The 13,664-nt window shown below is 59.4% G+C and overlaps 3 protein-coding genes across 8 annotated transcripts; 1 reads left to right on the top strand and 2 right to left on the bottom strand.

Annotated features, from left to right (window-relative positions):
• Positions 1–48: 48 nt before the first annotated feature.
• ASB8 (ankyrin repeat and SOCS box containing 8) lies at positions 49–2,485 on the bottom strand. 2 transcript variants are annotated; one of them, XM_064400958.1, is made up of 3 exons: positions 2,206–2,485; positions 1,678–1,821; positions 49–997 (listed from the first exon to the last, which is right to left on the bottom strand). In XM_064400958.1, exons 1-3 carry the CDS (start codon positions 2,347–2,349, stop codon positions 365–367), a joined length of 921 nt encoding a protein of 306 aa, XP_064257028.1. In that variant the 5' UTR covers positions 2,350–2,485; the 3' UTR covers positions 49–364. The 2 variants fall into 2 exon arrangements, with proteins under 2 accessions (XP_064257028.1, XP_064257027.1); XM_064400957.1 differs by having other exon boundaries at positions 1,678–1,782; positions 2,211–2,370.
• Positions 2,486–2,923: 438 nt separating this feature from the next.
• On the bottom strand, positions 2,924–8,490 carry RNF212B (ring finger protein 212B). 5 transcript variants are annotated; one of them, XM_064401140.1, is made up of 13 exons: positions 7,735–8,075; positions 7,254–7,274; positions 5,698–5,846; positions 5,262–5,314; positions 5,087–5,161; positions 4,880–4,995; positions 4,533–4,581; positions 4,304–4,367; positions 4,161–4,203; positions 4,019–4,070; positions 3,897–3,945; positions 3,587–3,618; positions 2,924–3,099 (listed from the first exon to the last, which is right to left on the bottom strand). In XM_064401140.1, the coding sequence occupies exons 1-13, from the start codon at positions 7,872–7,874 to the stop codon at positions 3,037–3,039; spliced, it is 906 nt and encodes a 301-aa protein (XP_064257210.1). In that variant the 5' UTR covers positions 7,875–8,075; the 3' UTR covers positions 2,924–3,036. The 5 variants fall into 5 exon arrangements, with proteins under 5 accessions (XP_064257210.1, XP_064257208.1, XP_064257211.1 ...); XM_064401138.1 differs by lacking the exon at positions 3,587–3,618; XM_064401141.1 differs by lacking the exons at positions 3,587–3,618; positions 7,254–7,274; positions 7,735–8,075 and adding an exon at positions 8,452–8,490.
• A 37-nt stretch (positions 8,491–8,527) lies between these two features.
• LOC135287903 (zinc finger protein 787-like) lies at positions 8,528–12,779 on the top strand. Its single transcript, XM_064401145.1, has 3 exons — positions 8,528–8,668; positions 10,459–10,551; positions 11,400–12,779. The coding sequence occupies exons 2-3, from the start codon at positions 10,476–10,478 to the stop codon at positions 12,113–12,115; spliced, it is 792 nt and encodes a 263-aa protein (XP_064257215.1). The 5' UTR covers positions 8,528–8,668; positions 10,459–10,475; the 3' UTR covers positions 12,116–12,779.
• The last annotated feature ends 885 nt before the right edge of the window (positions 12,780–13,664 follow it).

Raw genomic sequence — 13,664 nt, 5'->3', positions numbered from 1 at the left:
CTTCCTTTCACAAGGCAAAAAAAAAACAAAAAAAAAGGGAAAAACAGATTAATCCAACAGCTGGAATATAATTTGCCATCAGAAGGATATTGTTCATTGCAGGGGAGTGAAAGGGGGGGACAGGGAGAGAAGCAGAGGGAACAGAGAGGAGGAAGTGGAGGGAGCGTGAGAGAACGGGGAGAAATGGAGGGGACAAAATGAAAGGGACGAGGGGAGGAAAGGGAGGCAGCGTGAGGGGTCAGCAGGGTCCTGGGCGGCCGAGGGGAACAAAAACCGCAGAGAGGAACCTGGGAAGCCGCAAAGTGAGCGGGGCTGCTCTCCCCGGAGCGAGGGGCGATCCGAGGGAAGGGCAGCGGTGCCTCCCTCAGGTGAGCAGCAGCAGGTACTCCTTGAGGCAGGCGGGCAGCGGCAGCTGCTGCACGGCCTGGGGCAGGAAGCGCAGGCCGAGCGAGCGGCGCACGGCGTAGCGCGACAGCGCCTGCAGCGTGCCCGGCGCCGAGCACAGCCGCGTCAGCCGCTGGCACAGCTGCGGGTCCCGCGCCACCTCCCAGGGCAGGCTCCCGTTCTTGCGCAGCTCAAAGTGTCCCGTGGCTCTGTGCAGCAAATCCAGGCAGGAATCCTCGCGCTCCGTGCCTAAGCCCCGCACCAGCAGCGCCACCAGGCGCGAGATGGGGCTCTGGCCCTTCAGGTTGACCACGCGCACCTCGGCGCCGAAGTCCAGCAGGATGCTGACGCTCTCCAGGTTGCCCTTCATGGCCGCCCAGCTCAGGGGGGTGTCGTTGTTGTAGTCCAGGGCGTTGACCAGGGCGCCGTTGGCCAGCAGGGCCCGCACGCACTCGGCGTTGTTCTTGAAGGCCGCCCAGTGCAGCGGCGTGTCCTTGTTGCCGTCCAGGGCGTTGGGGTTGGCTCCGTACTCCAATAAAATCTCCACGCAGGTTTCATCTTTTTCTGCTGCATAGTGAAGGGCTGTCCGGTTGTAGCCGTCCAGGGCGTTCACCTGGGGGAGGGAAAAAAAGGTTTGGGGGTCAGGGAGTGGCCCCAGCTGGATCCTGCAGTCAAAGGTCCCAAATCCCAAATGTAGGGAAAAATCAGAAAGGGTTTTAGCCCAGTAGCCAGGGGAAAGTGGGGGAAAAAATCCAGCAAATTTAGGGTTTAATTTTTCCCTCCCAGTCTCCTGAAATCTCAGTGCAAAAATTTAGGTTCCAATCCTACCCCCTTGCCTTCCCAAAATCTCAGTGCAAACATTTAGGTTTTAATTCTCCCTCCTCACCTCCCCAACAGCTCAGCATGAAAATTTAGGTTCCAATCATTCCTCCGCTCCCAAAATTTCAGCCCAAGAATTCCCTCCCTGTTGAGACAATGAACCTTCCCCTGGTGCCGCTTTGTGAGGGGACACAAGCCCATGGAATATCCTGAGCTGGAAAAGATCTACAAAGATCATAAAATCCAAGCCCTGGCCCTGCATAGGACACTCAAAAATCCCCCCCTATGCTGGGAGCGTTGTCCAAACCCTCGTCCCCAGAGCTTGTGCCCCATGACACTCTGGGGAAAGAACTTTTCCCCAAAATCCAACTTAAACACATCAGATGTAACCTCAGCTGTTTATCAGCTCCTCCCGACTTCCCTGCCCCTTATCTCGGAATTTTCCACCTGTTCTGGGCTTTTCCAAAGCTTTACCTCGGCTCCTTTTTGCAGCAGCAGCTCCACGCAGTCGGCGTCAGCCACCATGCAGGCACAGTGCAGGGGTTTGAGGGTGCCATGCAGGCAGTTCACATCGGCACCCTGGGGAGCACAGCAACGCCCCCTGGTCAGGAACTCCCCCTTTTCCACCCCTTCAGAAAAGGTTCATTCACAGAAATCCCGGGGATTTGCAGGAACCGCCTCGGGGCCAGCAAATCCCACCCTTTCCCTGCCCTTCCCAAGCCTTCAATAAAGGCTTAATTAAGAGAAATCCCAAAAACGCTCCCCCCATCTTAATCCCGGCTCCCGCTTGTGTTTCACCAATTCACTGTCACCAAACAGTGCCCGGAGACCCCCCAGGCTCCAGAGGGGGAAGGAAAAGCCTGGCGTCTCTAAACCAACCGGAGATGCCCTGACCTTCCCCCCTTGGGACCCGAAAACCGCTCCAGGGAGAGCTCGGCAGTGCCCGTCAGAGGCACCCGGAGCCCCGAGCAGGCCGGCCCGGCAGCGGAAGGGGTGGGATGCCTCACCCGGCCGATGAGATCCTCCACGTTGTCGCGAGGGAAGGAGCGGATGGCGGCGATGGTGCGGATGAGGCGCTCGGACAGCGAGTACTTGCTCTGAATGCTCTGCATGATGTACCACATGGCGCGGGCCGCGCCGCGGCATCCCCGGCCGGCCCCGCCGAGCCCCGCGCCGGCCCCGGGGCGGGGAGGGAGCCGCAGGAGAGTGCGGAGGTGGAGCCGCGGCTGTTCCGGGGCGGTTCCGGGGGGCCCGAGCCGGTCCCGGGGCGCTCCCGGAGCAGCGGCCGCAGCCGGCCGAGCAGGACGCGGAAATGCCGCTGACCAGAAGTGACGTCACACCAAGTGCCCCGCCCCGACGCCCTCGCCACCAATCCGGCTCCGGCTCCCCCGCTGGTCCCGCCCCCTCCGTTTATTTCCTCCAATCACCAGCACCGAGCGCCCTTAAGCCGCGCCCCCCATCGGATTTCCACCAATCCGCGCTCTCCTAAGATCACGAAGGCCCTCCCCCTCCCCCCCAATTTTCCCCAATTTTTCCCATTTTCCCCAATTTCCCTCCACATCCCGCTTTCCCTTAGGCCACGCCCACACCAAGCCACCAACCAATAGGAACGCAGCACCGACAACACACCCTCGATCCGCCCGGGGGGCGGGGCCGCGCGGTAGAGGCCACGCCTCTCCCTCCCCCCGGCTCCACAAACGGACACAAAATGGCCCCAAAATTGGCATATTTTTATTCCTTTTTAACTTCTTCTGCCCCCAGCCACCTCCAGAGAAGCCCCGGAGCTCCTGTCCAGGAGCCTCGGAGCCCGCCACAGAGGTCCCTGTTTGTCCTTTATGGCCGCGGGTTGAGATCCCACTGGGAGCGCCCGCCCCGCGCCAGCCGCAGAGCAGAGCCCTGAAGAAAGGAGAATGGTCCTGGCTAGCGAATCTGGGGGTGGCCACCGCATTTTGGGGAGTGGCTACTGAATTCTGGGGGGGGGTGGGTTACCGAATTTGGGGAGGGTGGCCTCTGAATTTGGGGAATAGGTATTGCATTTGGAAGTTTTGTCTTGATTGAGGAGGAAAAGGGGTGGGATGAGGGAGGGGCAAGAAGGAGGGGGTGGAGCTGGGGTCCTCCCAGTGCTCCCAGTACCACCAAGCCCCCCCTCCCAGTAACCCAAACACCCCCTCCCAGTGCTCCCAGGAACCCAATTTCTCTCCCAGTAACCAATTCCCGCTTCCAGTCCCTCCCAGTAACCCCCTCCCCAGTCCCTCCTGGAGCTCCCTACATCCCTCCCAGTCCCTCCCAGTTTATCCCAGTCCCCCCAGATTCCCGTCTCTGCTTCTCCCAGTTTATCCCAAGGCCGCCAGTCCCTCCCAGTTCCTCCCAGTGCCCCCTGTACCTGTCCCTCGCTTGTCCCAGCCAGGGGGGGCACTGAGGGGGGAAAGGGGCGTTAGGGGTTTTTGAGGTCACCCCACAGATTGGGTCAGCGCTGAGGGGCTTCTCTGGGAGGGCTTGGGGTCCTGCAGGGGCTTTGGGGAGCTCTGGGCTCCCTCCGTGGGGGTCTGGGGTCACACCACGGGGGTTTGAGGCCCTTTTGAGCTTTTAGGGTCCCTTTTCAAAGAAGAGGAAAGATGGTGGGGATTGGAGTTGAAGGGCAGGGCTTGGGGCATTATTTTGGGGTAAATCCTGTAGGATTTGAGGTCGCTCACCCACACTGGAGGCCAGAGAGGTCCCTGAATTTCTGTAGGCTACGCCAGCCTGTGGGGGGAGAGCAAACCATTTTGGGAACCCCCCTATTTTGGGGTGGCCCCCATTTGGGGGGAGGTCTCACCTGCCATCCTGGTGTGCTGCGGGACTGGGGGGGGTCCAGTGGGGCCAAGCGGCTGCAGAAGAGAGGCAGGAGGTTTGGGGGACCCCCTGTGCAATTGTGGGACCCCCATCCCAATTTATGATTAGTGCCCCCCACTTCTTACCTGACCACTTGACTGCTGAGCTGCCGGCGGGGCTGGGGGGTGACTGGAAACAGAAAATTTGGGAAGACCCCTATGAGCAAGGAGGGGATGGGGAGGCGTTTTAGGGTGTGGAGGACGCCCCTAAAAATCTGTGGGGCACTTACCTGAATGTGTGGGGGAGGGACGCAGGGTGCTGCTGCGGCTGCTCCAGCGCCAGCCTGGGGAGAGCTGTGGGGAGATTTGGGGGGAAGTTGTGTGGGGTGAAGTTTGGGGAGACAGTTTTGGGGGTGAGGGAAGGGGTAGGGGGGCTTTGGGGGAGTTTGGGGCCCAGGGAAGCGGCAGGGGGGCTTTGGGGGGCAGTTTGGGTCCAGGGAAGGGGGCTTTGGGGGCCACCTGCATGCGGCGCAGCTCCTCATTCTCCCGGCGAAGTGACTCCAGCTCCCTGGGAAGGAGGAGGATTTAATGGAGGGTGGGAATTCCCCCCATTTGGGGTGGGGGTCCCTCCACAGGGCAGCTGAGGGGGGCAGAGCAAAGGGGTGGAAGCTCACCAAGACGGCAGCAAATGGCAGAAGATGCTGTCACCAAACGTGGCAGCCAAGGGGGGGTAAGACCCTCCCAAGAAAGGGGCCAGAAGGACGAGGACTCTCATCAAGGTGTTGACCAGGGAGTGCTGCCTCACCCACATGCCCAGAGGAGCCCAAGATGGAGGTGTGACACCCCTACCATGGTGTCCCCCTCACCTCCTCCTCTCCCCCAGCTCCTCTCTGGCCTTCTCCAGCTCTGCCTGCATCCGCCGAGTTCTGTCCCGGTGCAAGTCCACCAGAAGCTGCGTCTGTGCTCTCTGGAACCGCCACACCTGGGGGACACGGATCACCTCCTAGTACCCCACAGCGTTGGGTTGGGGACAGTGGTGGAACCTCATCCCCCATCACCTGTGTCCTCCTCACCTGCGTGATGTGGGCAAGGTGCTTGAGGGCGAGGGCCACCGGGTTCTTGAAGAAAACCTTCTCCTGTGGACGCATCTGTTGGGCACGGGGGCATCAAAAGGATGGGAAGAAGGTTGGAAACAGGAAGGGAAAAGGGTGGGAAGGGGATGTGGGGCACAACATGGGGGACACTGGCCTGATCGGACAGGGGCAGGTAGCGGCAGGTGGTGCCACAGACTGAGCAGGGACCTGTGGAAGGGGGAGAAAAAAGTGAGAAAAGTGAAAGAAAAAGATGTCCAAAAGTCCCAAAATTGTGTTCCTTGAGGGAAATGGACCATTTCCGCTCATTTTAGGGTTTTAAATTGAGGCAGGATCCTCCATTTCCACAATGCTAAGGGTGTAAATTGAGGGAAAATCCTCCTTTTCCTTTCATTTTAAAGACAGAAATTGAGGGGAAGCCCTCTATTCCCAATATTTTAGTGGTCTAAATTGAGGCCAGAGCCCTCACTTATTTATTTGCTTGAATTGAGGTGACCCCTCCTTTCCCTCTCATTTTAAGGGGCTAAATTGAAGGAAACTCCCCCTTTCTCAGCATTTTAAGGGCTTAAATTGGGGCTTTTCCTCAGTTTTACCTGTGCCCCCGCAGCCCTCGCACAGGATGTGGCCGCAGCTGGTGATGGCGAACCGGGCGCCGTCCTGGCGGAAACAGCGACTGCAGTGGAACCAGTCCATGGCGGCACCGGGGCAAGGAGCTGCCTGTGGTGCCTCCACACGCGAGAGCCTGGGAGGGAATGAGGGGGAAGGTGAAGGGAAAAGGGTGGGGAAAAGTGAGAGAAAAAAGGGATGGAAATGCGAGGGGGAAAGGGTCGGAAATGTGAGGGGAGAAGGGCTGGAAGCGTGAGGCGAAAAAGGGCGGGAAATGTGAGGGGGAAAGGGTTGGAGATATGAGGGAAGCGTGAGGCGAAAAAGGGCGGGAAATGTGAGGGGGAAAGGGTTGGAGATATGAGGGAAGCGTGAGGCGAAAAAGGGCGGGAAATGTGAGGGGGAAAGGGTTGGAGATATGAGGGAAGCGTGAGGCGAAAAAGGGCGGGAAATGCGAGGCAGGTGAAAGGGCAGCAAAAGAGAGAAAAAGGGCAGGAAATGTGAGGGGGAAAGGGATGGAGCTATGAGGGAAGCGTGAGGTGAAAAAGAGCGGGAAAGTTGAGGGGGAAAGGGTTGGAAATGTGAGGGAAGTGTGAGGCGAAAAAGGGTGGGAAAGTTGAGGGGAAAAGGGTTGGAAACGTGAGGGAAATGTGAGGCGAAAAAGGGCGGGAAAGTTGAGGCAGGAGAAAGGGCAGCAAGAGAGAAAAAGGGATGGCAATGTGAGGGGGAAAGGGTGGGAAATGTGAGGCAAGCGTGAGGCGAAAAAGGGCAGGAAAATTGAGGGGGAAAGGGTCAGAAGCGTGAGGTGAAAAAGGGTGGGAAATGTGAAGGGTAAAAGGGTGGGAAAGTTGAGGCAGGGGAAAGGGCAGCAAAAGAGAGAAAAAGGGCAGGAAATGTGAGGGGAAAAGGGTGGGAAACCTGAGGGGAAAAAACAGCAGGAAAGGTGAGAGGAAGAAGGGTGGGAAAAGAGAGGGGGAAAAAAGGTGGGAAACTGGGAAACATGAGAGAAAAAAAGGTGGGAAATGTGAGGGGAAAAAGGGCCACCTGAATGGGGACAGGGAAACCAGAACTGGGACATCAGGATGGGGACAGCAACATCTGGACCTATGGGGGCAGATGGGGATGGGGATAAGGACACCAAGATGGAGATGCCATGAGGGGCCAGGATGGGGATGGAGACACCAGGATGGAAACAGAGACACCAGGACGAGCCTGTGGAGACACTGGGAGTGGCATGGGGACACATGAATGGGGGTGTTGGGATGGGGACACTGTGATGGGGATTGGGATGAAGATGCTGGGATGGGGACTCCAGGGTGGCGACAGGGATTCCAGGACCCTGGGGATGGGGTTGCCAGGATGGGAATCCTGGGACTTGGGCACATGGATCTGCTGGTGCCATCAATAAAAGGTCTCTGAGCAGCCTTCTGAGCAGCCTTGTCCCACCATATGGATTTGGGGACACCAGCCAGGGGGTGATGACATTGTCCGACTGTGAGATTTTGGGGTCACACAGTGGTCCCAGTATGACCATGCAGACCTTTACCCATCCTCCAGGAACCAGTGCCTGGGGAGAGGGAAGGAGATGGAGACCCCATACTCTCACCCCAACACCCCTAAACCCTCTGGGGGGCTCTGGAGGCATGGGGTGCAGGAAAAAACACCCCAAAACCCCAATTCCACAATCCCGGAATCTCAAGATTCTTATTGTGGAATACCAACCATTTCTATTGTTCAGTGGGGGGGGGCAGCAGGAAAAGCACCTCCAGAACATTGGTGGGATCAGAGATTTGATATGGTGCAGGGGGAGCACCCGAAAACCCTGATCCTACTATTCCCTGCTCCCAGAATCATGAAATCGTGCTAAATCTTTGGCTGTGTTGAATAAATCTAACAATTTTTAACTGGGGGGGGGGGGGGGGGGGGGTGGTGTTTGAGGGCAGGAAAAGCACCCCCAGAATATCGGGGGAAGGGCTCAGGGTTTGGAGGGTGCAGGAGGCACCCCAGAACTGCAATCCTACCATTACCTGATCCCAAAATCCCTCCATGCCACTGTTGAACCGCCCAGCCTCGCTGTGCAATTCCAACCATTTTTAATTATAGGGATGGCGGGGGGGTGGGCAGAAATGCATCCCCAGGCCCTCGTGAGGGAGAATCTGGGGGGCATATGGGCCACCCCAGAACCCCGATCCCGCTACCCCCCAATCCCTCTATCTCTATCCCATCATCTGTCATTGTGTAATTCAAATAATTTTTGATTCCGGGGGGGGGGGGGGGGGGGGGCAGGAAACGCCCCAATAAAACCCTCAGGGGGATTATTCAGGGATTTGGGGGGGCCGCAGGGGACGCCCCAAAGCCCCGATCCCGCTGTTCCCGGAATCCCTGGATGCCGCTACCGAGCCCTCCGCCCTCGTTGCGTAATTCCAACCATTTTTAATTCCCGGGGGGGCAGGAAACGCGTCGCTGCCGTTACACAAAGCAGGAAGGGGGGAGGGAGAAGTCTGGGGGGGCGTCCTGTCCTTAGTCCCACCAAACCCACCCAATCCGCCCCCCCCCAAATCCATCTCCCGCTTGGAAAACACCCCTCCTTCCCAAAATAAGAAAAAGCCAACAATTCGGGCAATTCGCACAATTCCCCCCTACACAAAACCGGGCGGTTCGGGGGTGTCTCTGCTGGGGCCCGCCCTTTTCTCCCCGGGGTTCCCCCCGCTCAAATTCCCGTTTTTCCAAGGCTTCCCCCCCACTTTTCCCAGCGTTTTCCCCCCGCTCTTTTCCCAGCGGCGCATCCGGCGGGGAATGGGATGACGGGACCTTCCTGTTCCCGGCCCCGCGCCCGCCTCGCGCCCGGCGGACGCCCCCGCCACGACCCCCCCGCACCCCCGAGCCCGACGGGACCCCCGGAGCCACCCCCTTAGCCCCCCGGAACGCCCCCGGCCCCTCCCGAGCCGCGGAGCCGCCGAGGTGAGTCGGGGAGCGCGGAGGGAGGGAAACGCCGTTTTTTGGGGGGAAGGGGAGGGGAAAGAGCGGAGACACCCCCCCCCCAAAAAAAAATAAATTTGGGAGACCCCCTCCCTCCAATTTAGGGTACCCCGATGTTGGGTTTGGGATGGGGGAGGCGATGGCGGAGGGGCGCCGTTGGGGGGTTGGAAATGAGGGAAAAAGGAGAGTGGGAATCCTCCCTAAAAAAACGTGGGAGGACCCCCTCCCCAAATTTGAGATACCCCCCGGCTTGGATTTGGGATGGGGAGGCGATGGCGAAGGGATGGCAGAAGATTTGGGGCGGGTGGGATGTGGATGAGCGGCGGATTTTGGGGATGGAAAGGGAAGGGAAGAGAGCAGGGACACCCGCCCCTCCCAAAAAATTTGGGAGATTCCCCCCGTCCAGCTGGGGATACCCAGGGGATAGAGGGGAACGATGGATTGGATCCGGGGGGGGCGGTGGAAATGAGGTGCCGTTTGTAGGGTTAGAAAAGAAGGAAAAAGGAGAGCGGGAAACACTCCCCCCCCCAAATTTAGGAGATCCTTCGTGGATACCCCCGGTCTTGGATTTGGGAAGGGAGAGGCAATGGCAGGGGGGCGACAATGGAAGGGGAGGGGGGAGGTGCCTTTTTTTTAGGTTTGGAAAAGAGGGAAAAAGGAGAGTAGAGACCCCCCCCGAAAAATTTGGGAGACCCCTCCCGCAGTTGTGGATAACCACCGTCTTGGATTTGGGATGGGAGGGGAGATGGATTTGGGGCTGGGAGGAGGGATCAGGCTCTGGTTTGGGGGGCAGAAAGAGGGGGAATGAGAGTGGGGACCCCCTCCAAAAAATTTGGGAGACTTCCCCAAAGAATCTGGGTTATCCCATGTTAGATTTGAAGGGGGGAACTGTGGATGAACTGTTTTGGAAGGGGGGGCAAGAGAGGGGGGACCCCTAGAAAAGAACCTGGGAGTCACCCCCAGTATTCGAACTGGGGTGGGGGGTGAATTCTGGGGAAGGTTCCTGGGGCTCTGTTGTTCTTTTGTGCCCCGTTCCCAAAATTAAAGGAGAGGGGGAGGGAAACTTGGGGGTACTGGGAGTCATTTGGGGGCACCCTGGGTGATTTGGTGGCTCCCGGGTGATTTTGGGGGGCAGTGGGTGACCCCCCACCTTGTGACTCCTCCTCATCTGCATCCCTCCATTCCCACCCCCCCAGCCCCCTAGCCCCTCAAAGAGCAGGTGCGGGGCGGGGGGGAATTGGAGAGTACAGGGTGATTTGGGAGACACAGAGGGATTTGGGGGTCACACAGAAGGATTTGGGGGGACACAAAAGGATTTTTGGGGGAACAGGGATATTTGAGGGGGCACAGAGGGATTTGGGATCACATGGAGGAGTTTGAGATTACGCTGAGGGATTTGGGGGGGCATGAAGAGATTTGGGGGGACACAGAGATTTTGGGGGGAACAGATGGGTTGGGGGGCAGAGGGGTTTTTGGGGAGATGAGGCTTAGGGGAGCACATGGGAATTTGGGATCATCCTGAAGGGTTTGGAGGGGTAACACAGAAGGGTTTGCGTGGGGTACATGGAAACTGAGGGGGGCAGAAAAGGATTTGGGGTCACAGGGAGGATTTTAGACTCACACTGAGAAATTTGGGGGGCACAGCAGGAACCAAGATGCAAACAATCCTTTGGAATTGTTTTGGAATTGGGGGGGAGGTGGTTGTGGGTTTCTGCTTCTCAGGGGGGTCCTGGAGCACTTTGGGGTGCTCAGGGCCCTCCTTGACACCACAGTCCCTGCGGGAGCCCCCATGGAGCAGGACGAGCCAGACGTGGTGGAGCTGCAGGATTCGGACGAGGGGGACGTGGTCCGGAGGGTCTTCATTGGTGAGAGGGGGGACCCCAGAAGTGGATGGGGGAGCTGGGGGGCTCCAGGTAACCTTGAATGGTGGTACAGGAGATTTTGGGGGGGATCCAGACACTTTTGGAGGGGCTGTAGGCAAATTTGGGGGGCTCCAGGCACCCCAAGAAGGGAGTGCAGGCAATTTGGGGGGCATCCAGATCCCTCTTGAGGCGGATATGGGCACTTCTGGGGGCTGCAGACAGATTTTGGGGGGCTCCAGATGCACCTAGAAGGGGGGTAGAGGCATTTGGGCTGGGGTTCAAGGCACTTCTGGGGGTCTCCAGGCACCACTGGAGGGGGGGGAGGCATTAGAGGGGGGCTTAAAACACTCTTGAGGGTGTGCCAGACCCCCCAAGAAGGGGTTTTGGGGAATTTTGGGGGCCTTCAGGTACTTTTGGGGGGCTCCAGACACTTCAGGAGGGGGCACAACCCCTTTTTGGTGCACAGAGAGCATTTGGGAAGGGGGCGCAGCCCCTTTCTGGGGTGCACAGGACACCAGGAGGGGGCCACAGCCCTTTTTGTGCCCCCATCTCGGGTCACAACAAATACTTGGGTCCGGGGTCCAGCCAATTTTTGCGATCCAGTGAACATTTGGGATGGCTGTCTGGCCAATTTTTGGAGCACAACAAATATTTGTTCAGGGGTGCAGCCCTTTTTGGGTCACAATGAACATTTGGGTCAGGGGTCCAACCCCTTTCTGGGGCCCAGCCCGTTTTAGGAATACCATAAACGTTTGTGTCGGGGTCCCAGGCCCTCTTAGCGTCACAGCAAACATTTGGTTGGGAGGTGCAGCCCCTTTTGTGCTCTCACCCCCCTCCCCGTGTCCCCCCAGCCGACGATGGCATCGTGAGCGACGGCGAGGCCGAGGTGCTGCCGCACGAGATCATCCGCACGGTGATCCCACACAGCCCCCTGCGCCCCCCGCCGCCCCGCGGGACCCCCGGCCCGGCCCCGGGGGGCTCCGAGGAGGGCGGGGGGCGGCGGGGCGGGGGCCGCCAGCGCCCCTTCATCTGCAACGAGTGTGGCAAGAGCTTCAGCCACTGGTCCAAGCTGCTGCGGCACCAACGCACGCACACGGGCGAGCGGCCCAGCACCTGCGGCGAGTGTGGCAAGAGCTTCTCGCAGAACTCGCACCTGGTGCAGCACCGCCGCACTCACACCGGGGAGAAGCCGTACAGGTGCGGCCACTGCGGCAAGAGCTTCTCCTGGAGCTCCAACCTTATCCAGCACCAGCGCATTCACACCGGGGAGCGCCCGTATGGTTGCGCTGAATGCGGCAAGAGCTTCACGCAGAGCAAGAACCTCATCAAGCACCAGCGCACCCACGCCGGGCCGGGGGCAGCGCGGCCGCGGCGCTGCGCCCACCCCGTGGGTGCCCCGAGGGCGCTGAAGGGGTCTCGGGCGGGGGGCGAGGGCGAGGGGTCTGCGGGGGCTGAGGGCGGCTGCGGGCAGGAGCCGCTGATCTGTGTGGAGTGCGGGGAGAGCTTCGCCCGGAGCGCCGCGCTCAGGAGGCACCGCCGGGGGCACCGCCCGCTCTTCGTGCCCTGAGGGGACAGTGTGGGGACAGTGCCCACTCTTCATGCCCTGAGGGAACGTGAGGACACTGTGGAGAGGGCACAGGGACAGTGGGGCGCTGTCCTTTCACCGCTGTGGGCACTGCCCGCTCTTTGTGCCCTGAGGGGCAGGGGAACAGTGGCACCGGGCCATGGGGACACACGAATCGTTGGGGCACTGCCTGCTCTTCATGCCCTGAGGGGACACCGCCGTGGGGACGCAAGGACAGTTGGGCAGTGCTCTGGCAGCGTCCGCTGTTGGTGACCTACGGGGACACAGAGACAATGGGACATCCAGGTGGGGGACACCGGGACTGTGCCACCGTGCGAGGAGACACAGGCAGTGGTTCTTGGGCAGGACGTGGTGACAGAGCTGGGGTCACACAAGTTACGCCACAGGTGAGGGAATGTGGTGACAACAAGCTGAGACACAGTGGGGGGCCACCTGGACTGGGACAAGGGCAGGACACTGTGACTCCAAGGGGGAGAACACATGGACAGGACAGAGTGACACAGAGCTGATGTCCCCAAGCCCACCCCCTGCCCTGTATCACCCTCAGTGCCCCTCGCTGTTCCCTGTCGGTACCACATCCCAGAGCTGTAAATAGGGGAAGGGGGGAGGGACAAAGAGGTGGGACCCCCGGGGATGGGAGGGGACCCTCGGGGCGGGGTGGGGGGGGAAGTGACACCAGGACCCCCAGTGGGGTGGGGAGGGGGCATGGATGGGACTGGGCTGTGAATAAAGTTGTGTTTTAAGGAACCTGGGCACTGGTTTTAGAGAGTGACAAAAACGGAGGGGGGGGGAAACAAAAGTTCCCCAAGAGGGGTGGGCAGAACCCTGGGAGAGAGTAAAAACCCCGGGAGAAGGGAAGGCAAAAAGGCCCCGTGGGGGGAGTTAGTGGTGCACAATGATACGAAGGGAGCAGAGGCAGATCCTAAAAAGCCTGAAAGGCTGGCAAGAGTGACAGAAGGAGTCTGGGGGTCAAGAAACAGGTCTCAAACATTGCACGGCACGGTGGGGAGGCGCCAAATTGGAAGGGGGTTGGGGGACCCCAAAACCGAGACGGGCATTAGAGGGGCTGTTTAAGCACAGGAGCAACAACTCAAGACCACAGGCACCTCAACACGAACACCGCACCTTTTCCCTGATAAAGAAAACTCACCTGGCCAGGTTCCTGATGTCAGTTTGCAGGAGGCACTTGGCACTGTCAAACCAGACACAGTTGCCTGTGGGGGCACCTTGCATCTGGGAGATATCCTGAAGCATGCGGAATTTCAGCAGGCAGCCGGCCACTCCGGGCCACCGGGCCCTGGACACGAACGATGCCCTTTCCCCTGAGAAACAAAACTCACCAGGCCAGGTTCCTGATGTCAGTTTGCAGGAGGCACTTGGCACTGTCAAACCAGACACAGTTGCCTGTGGGGGCACCTTGCATCTGGGAGATATCCTGAAGCATGCGGAATTTCAGCAGGCAGCCGGCCACTCCGGGCCACCGGGCCCTGGACACGAACGATGCCCTTTCCCCTGAGAAACAAAACTCACC

The sequence above is a fragment of the Passer domesticus genome, chromosome 31 (assembly GCF_036417665.1).
Source record: "Passer domesticus isolate bPasDom1 chromosome 31, bPasDom1.hap1, whole genome shotgun sequence".
Lineage (NCBI taxonomy): Eukaryota > Metazoa > Chordata > Aves > Passeriformes > Passeridae > Passer > Passer domesticus.
The sequence above is the reverse complement of the archived record's forward strand: the minus strand, read 5'-3'. Positions and strand labels throughout refer to the sequence as shown.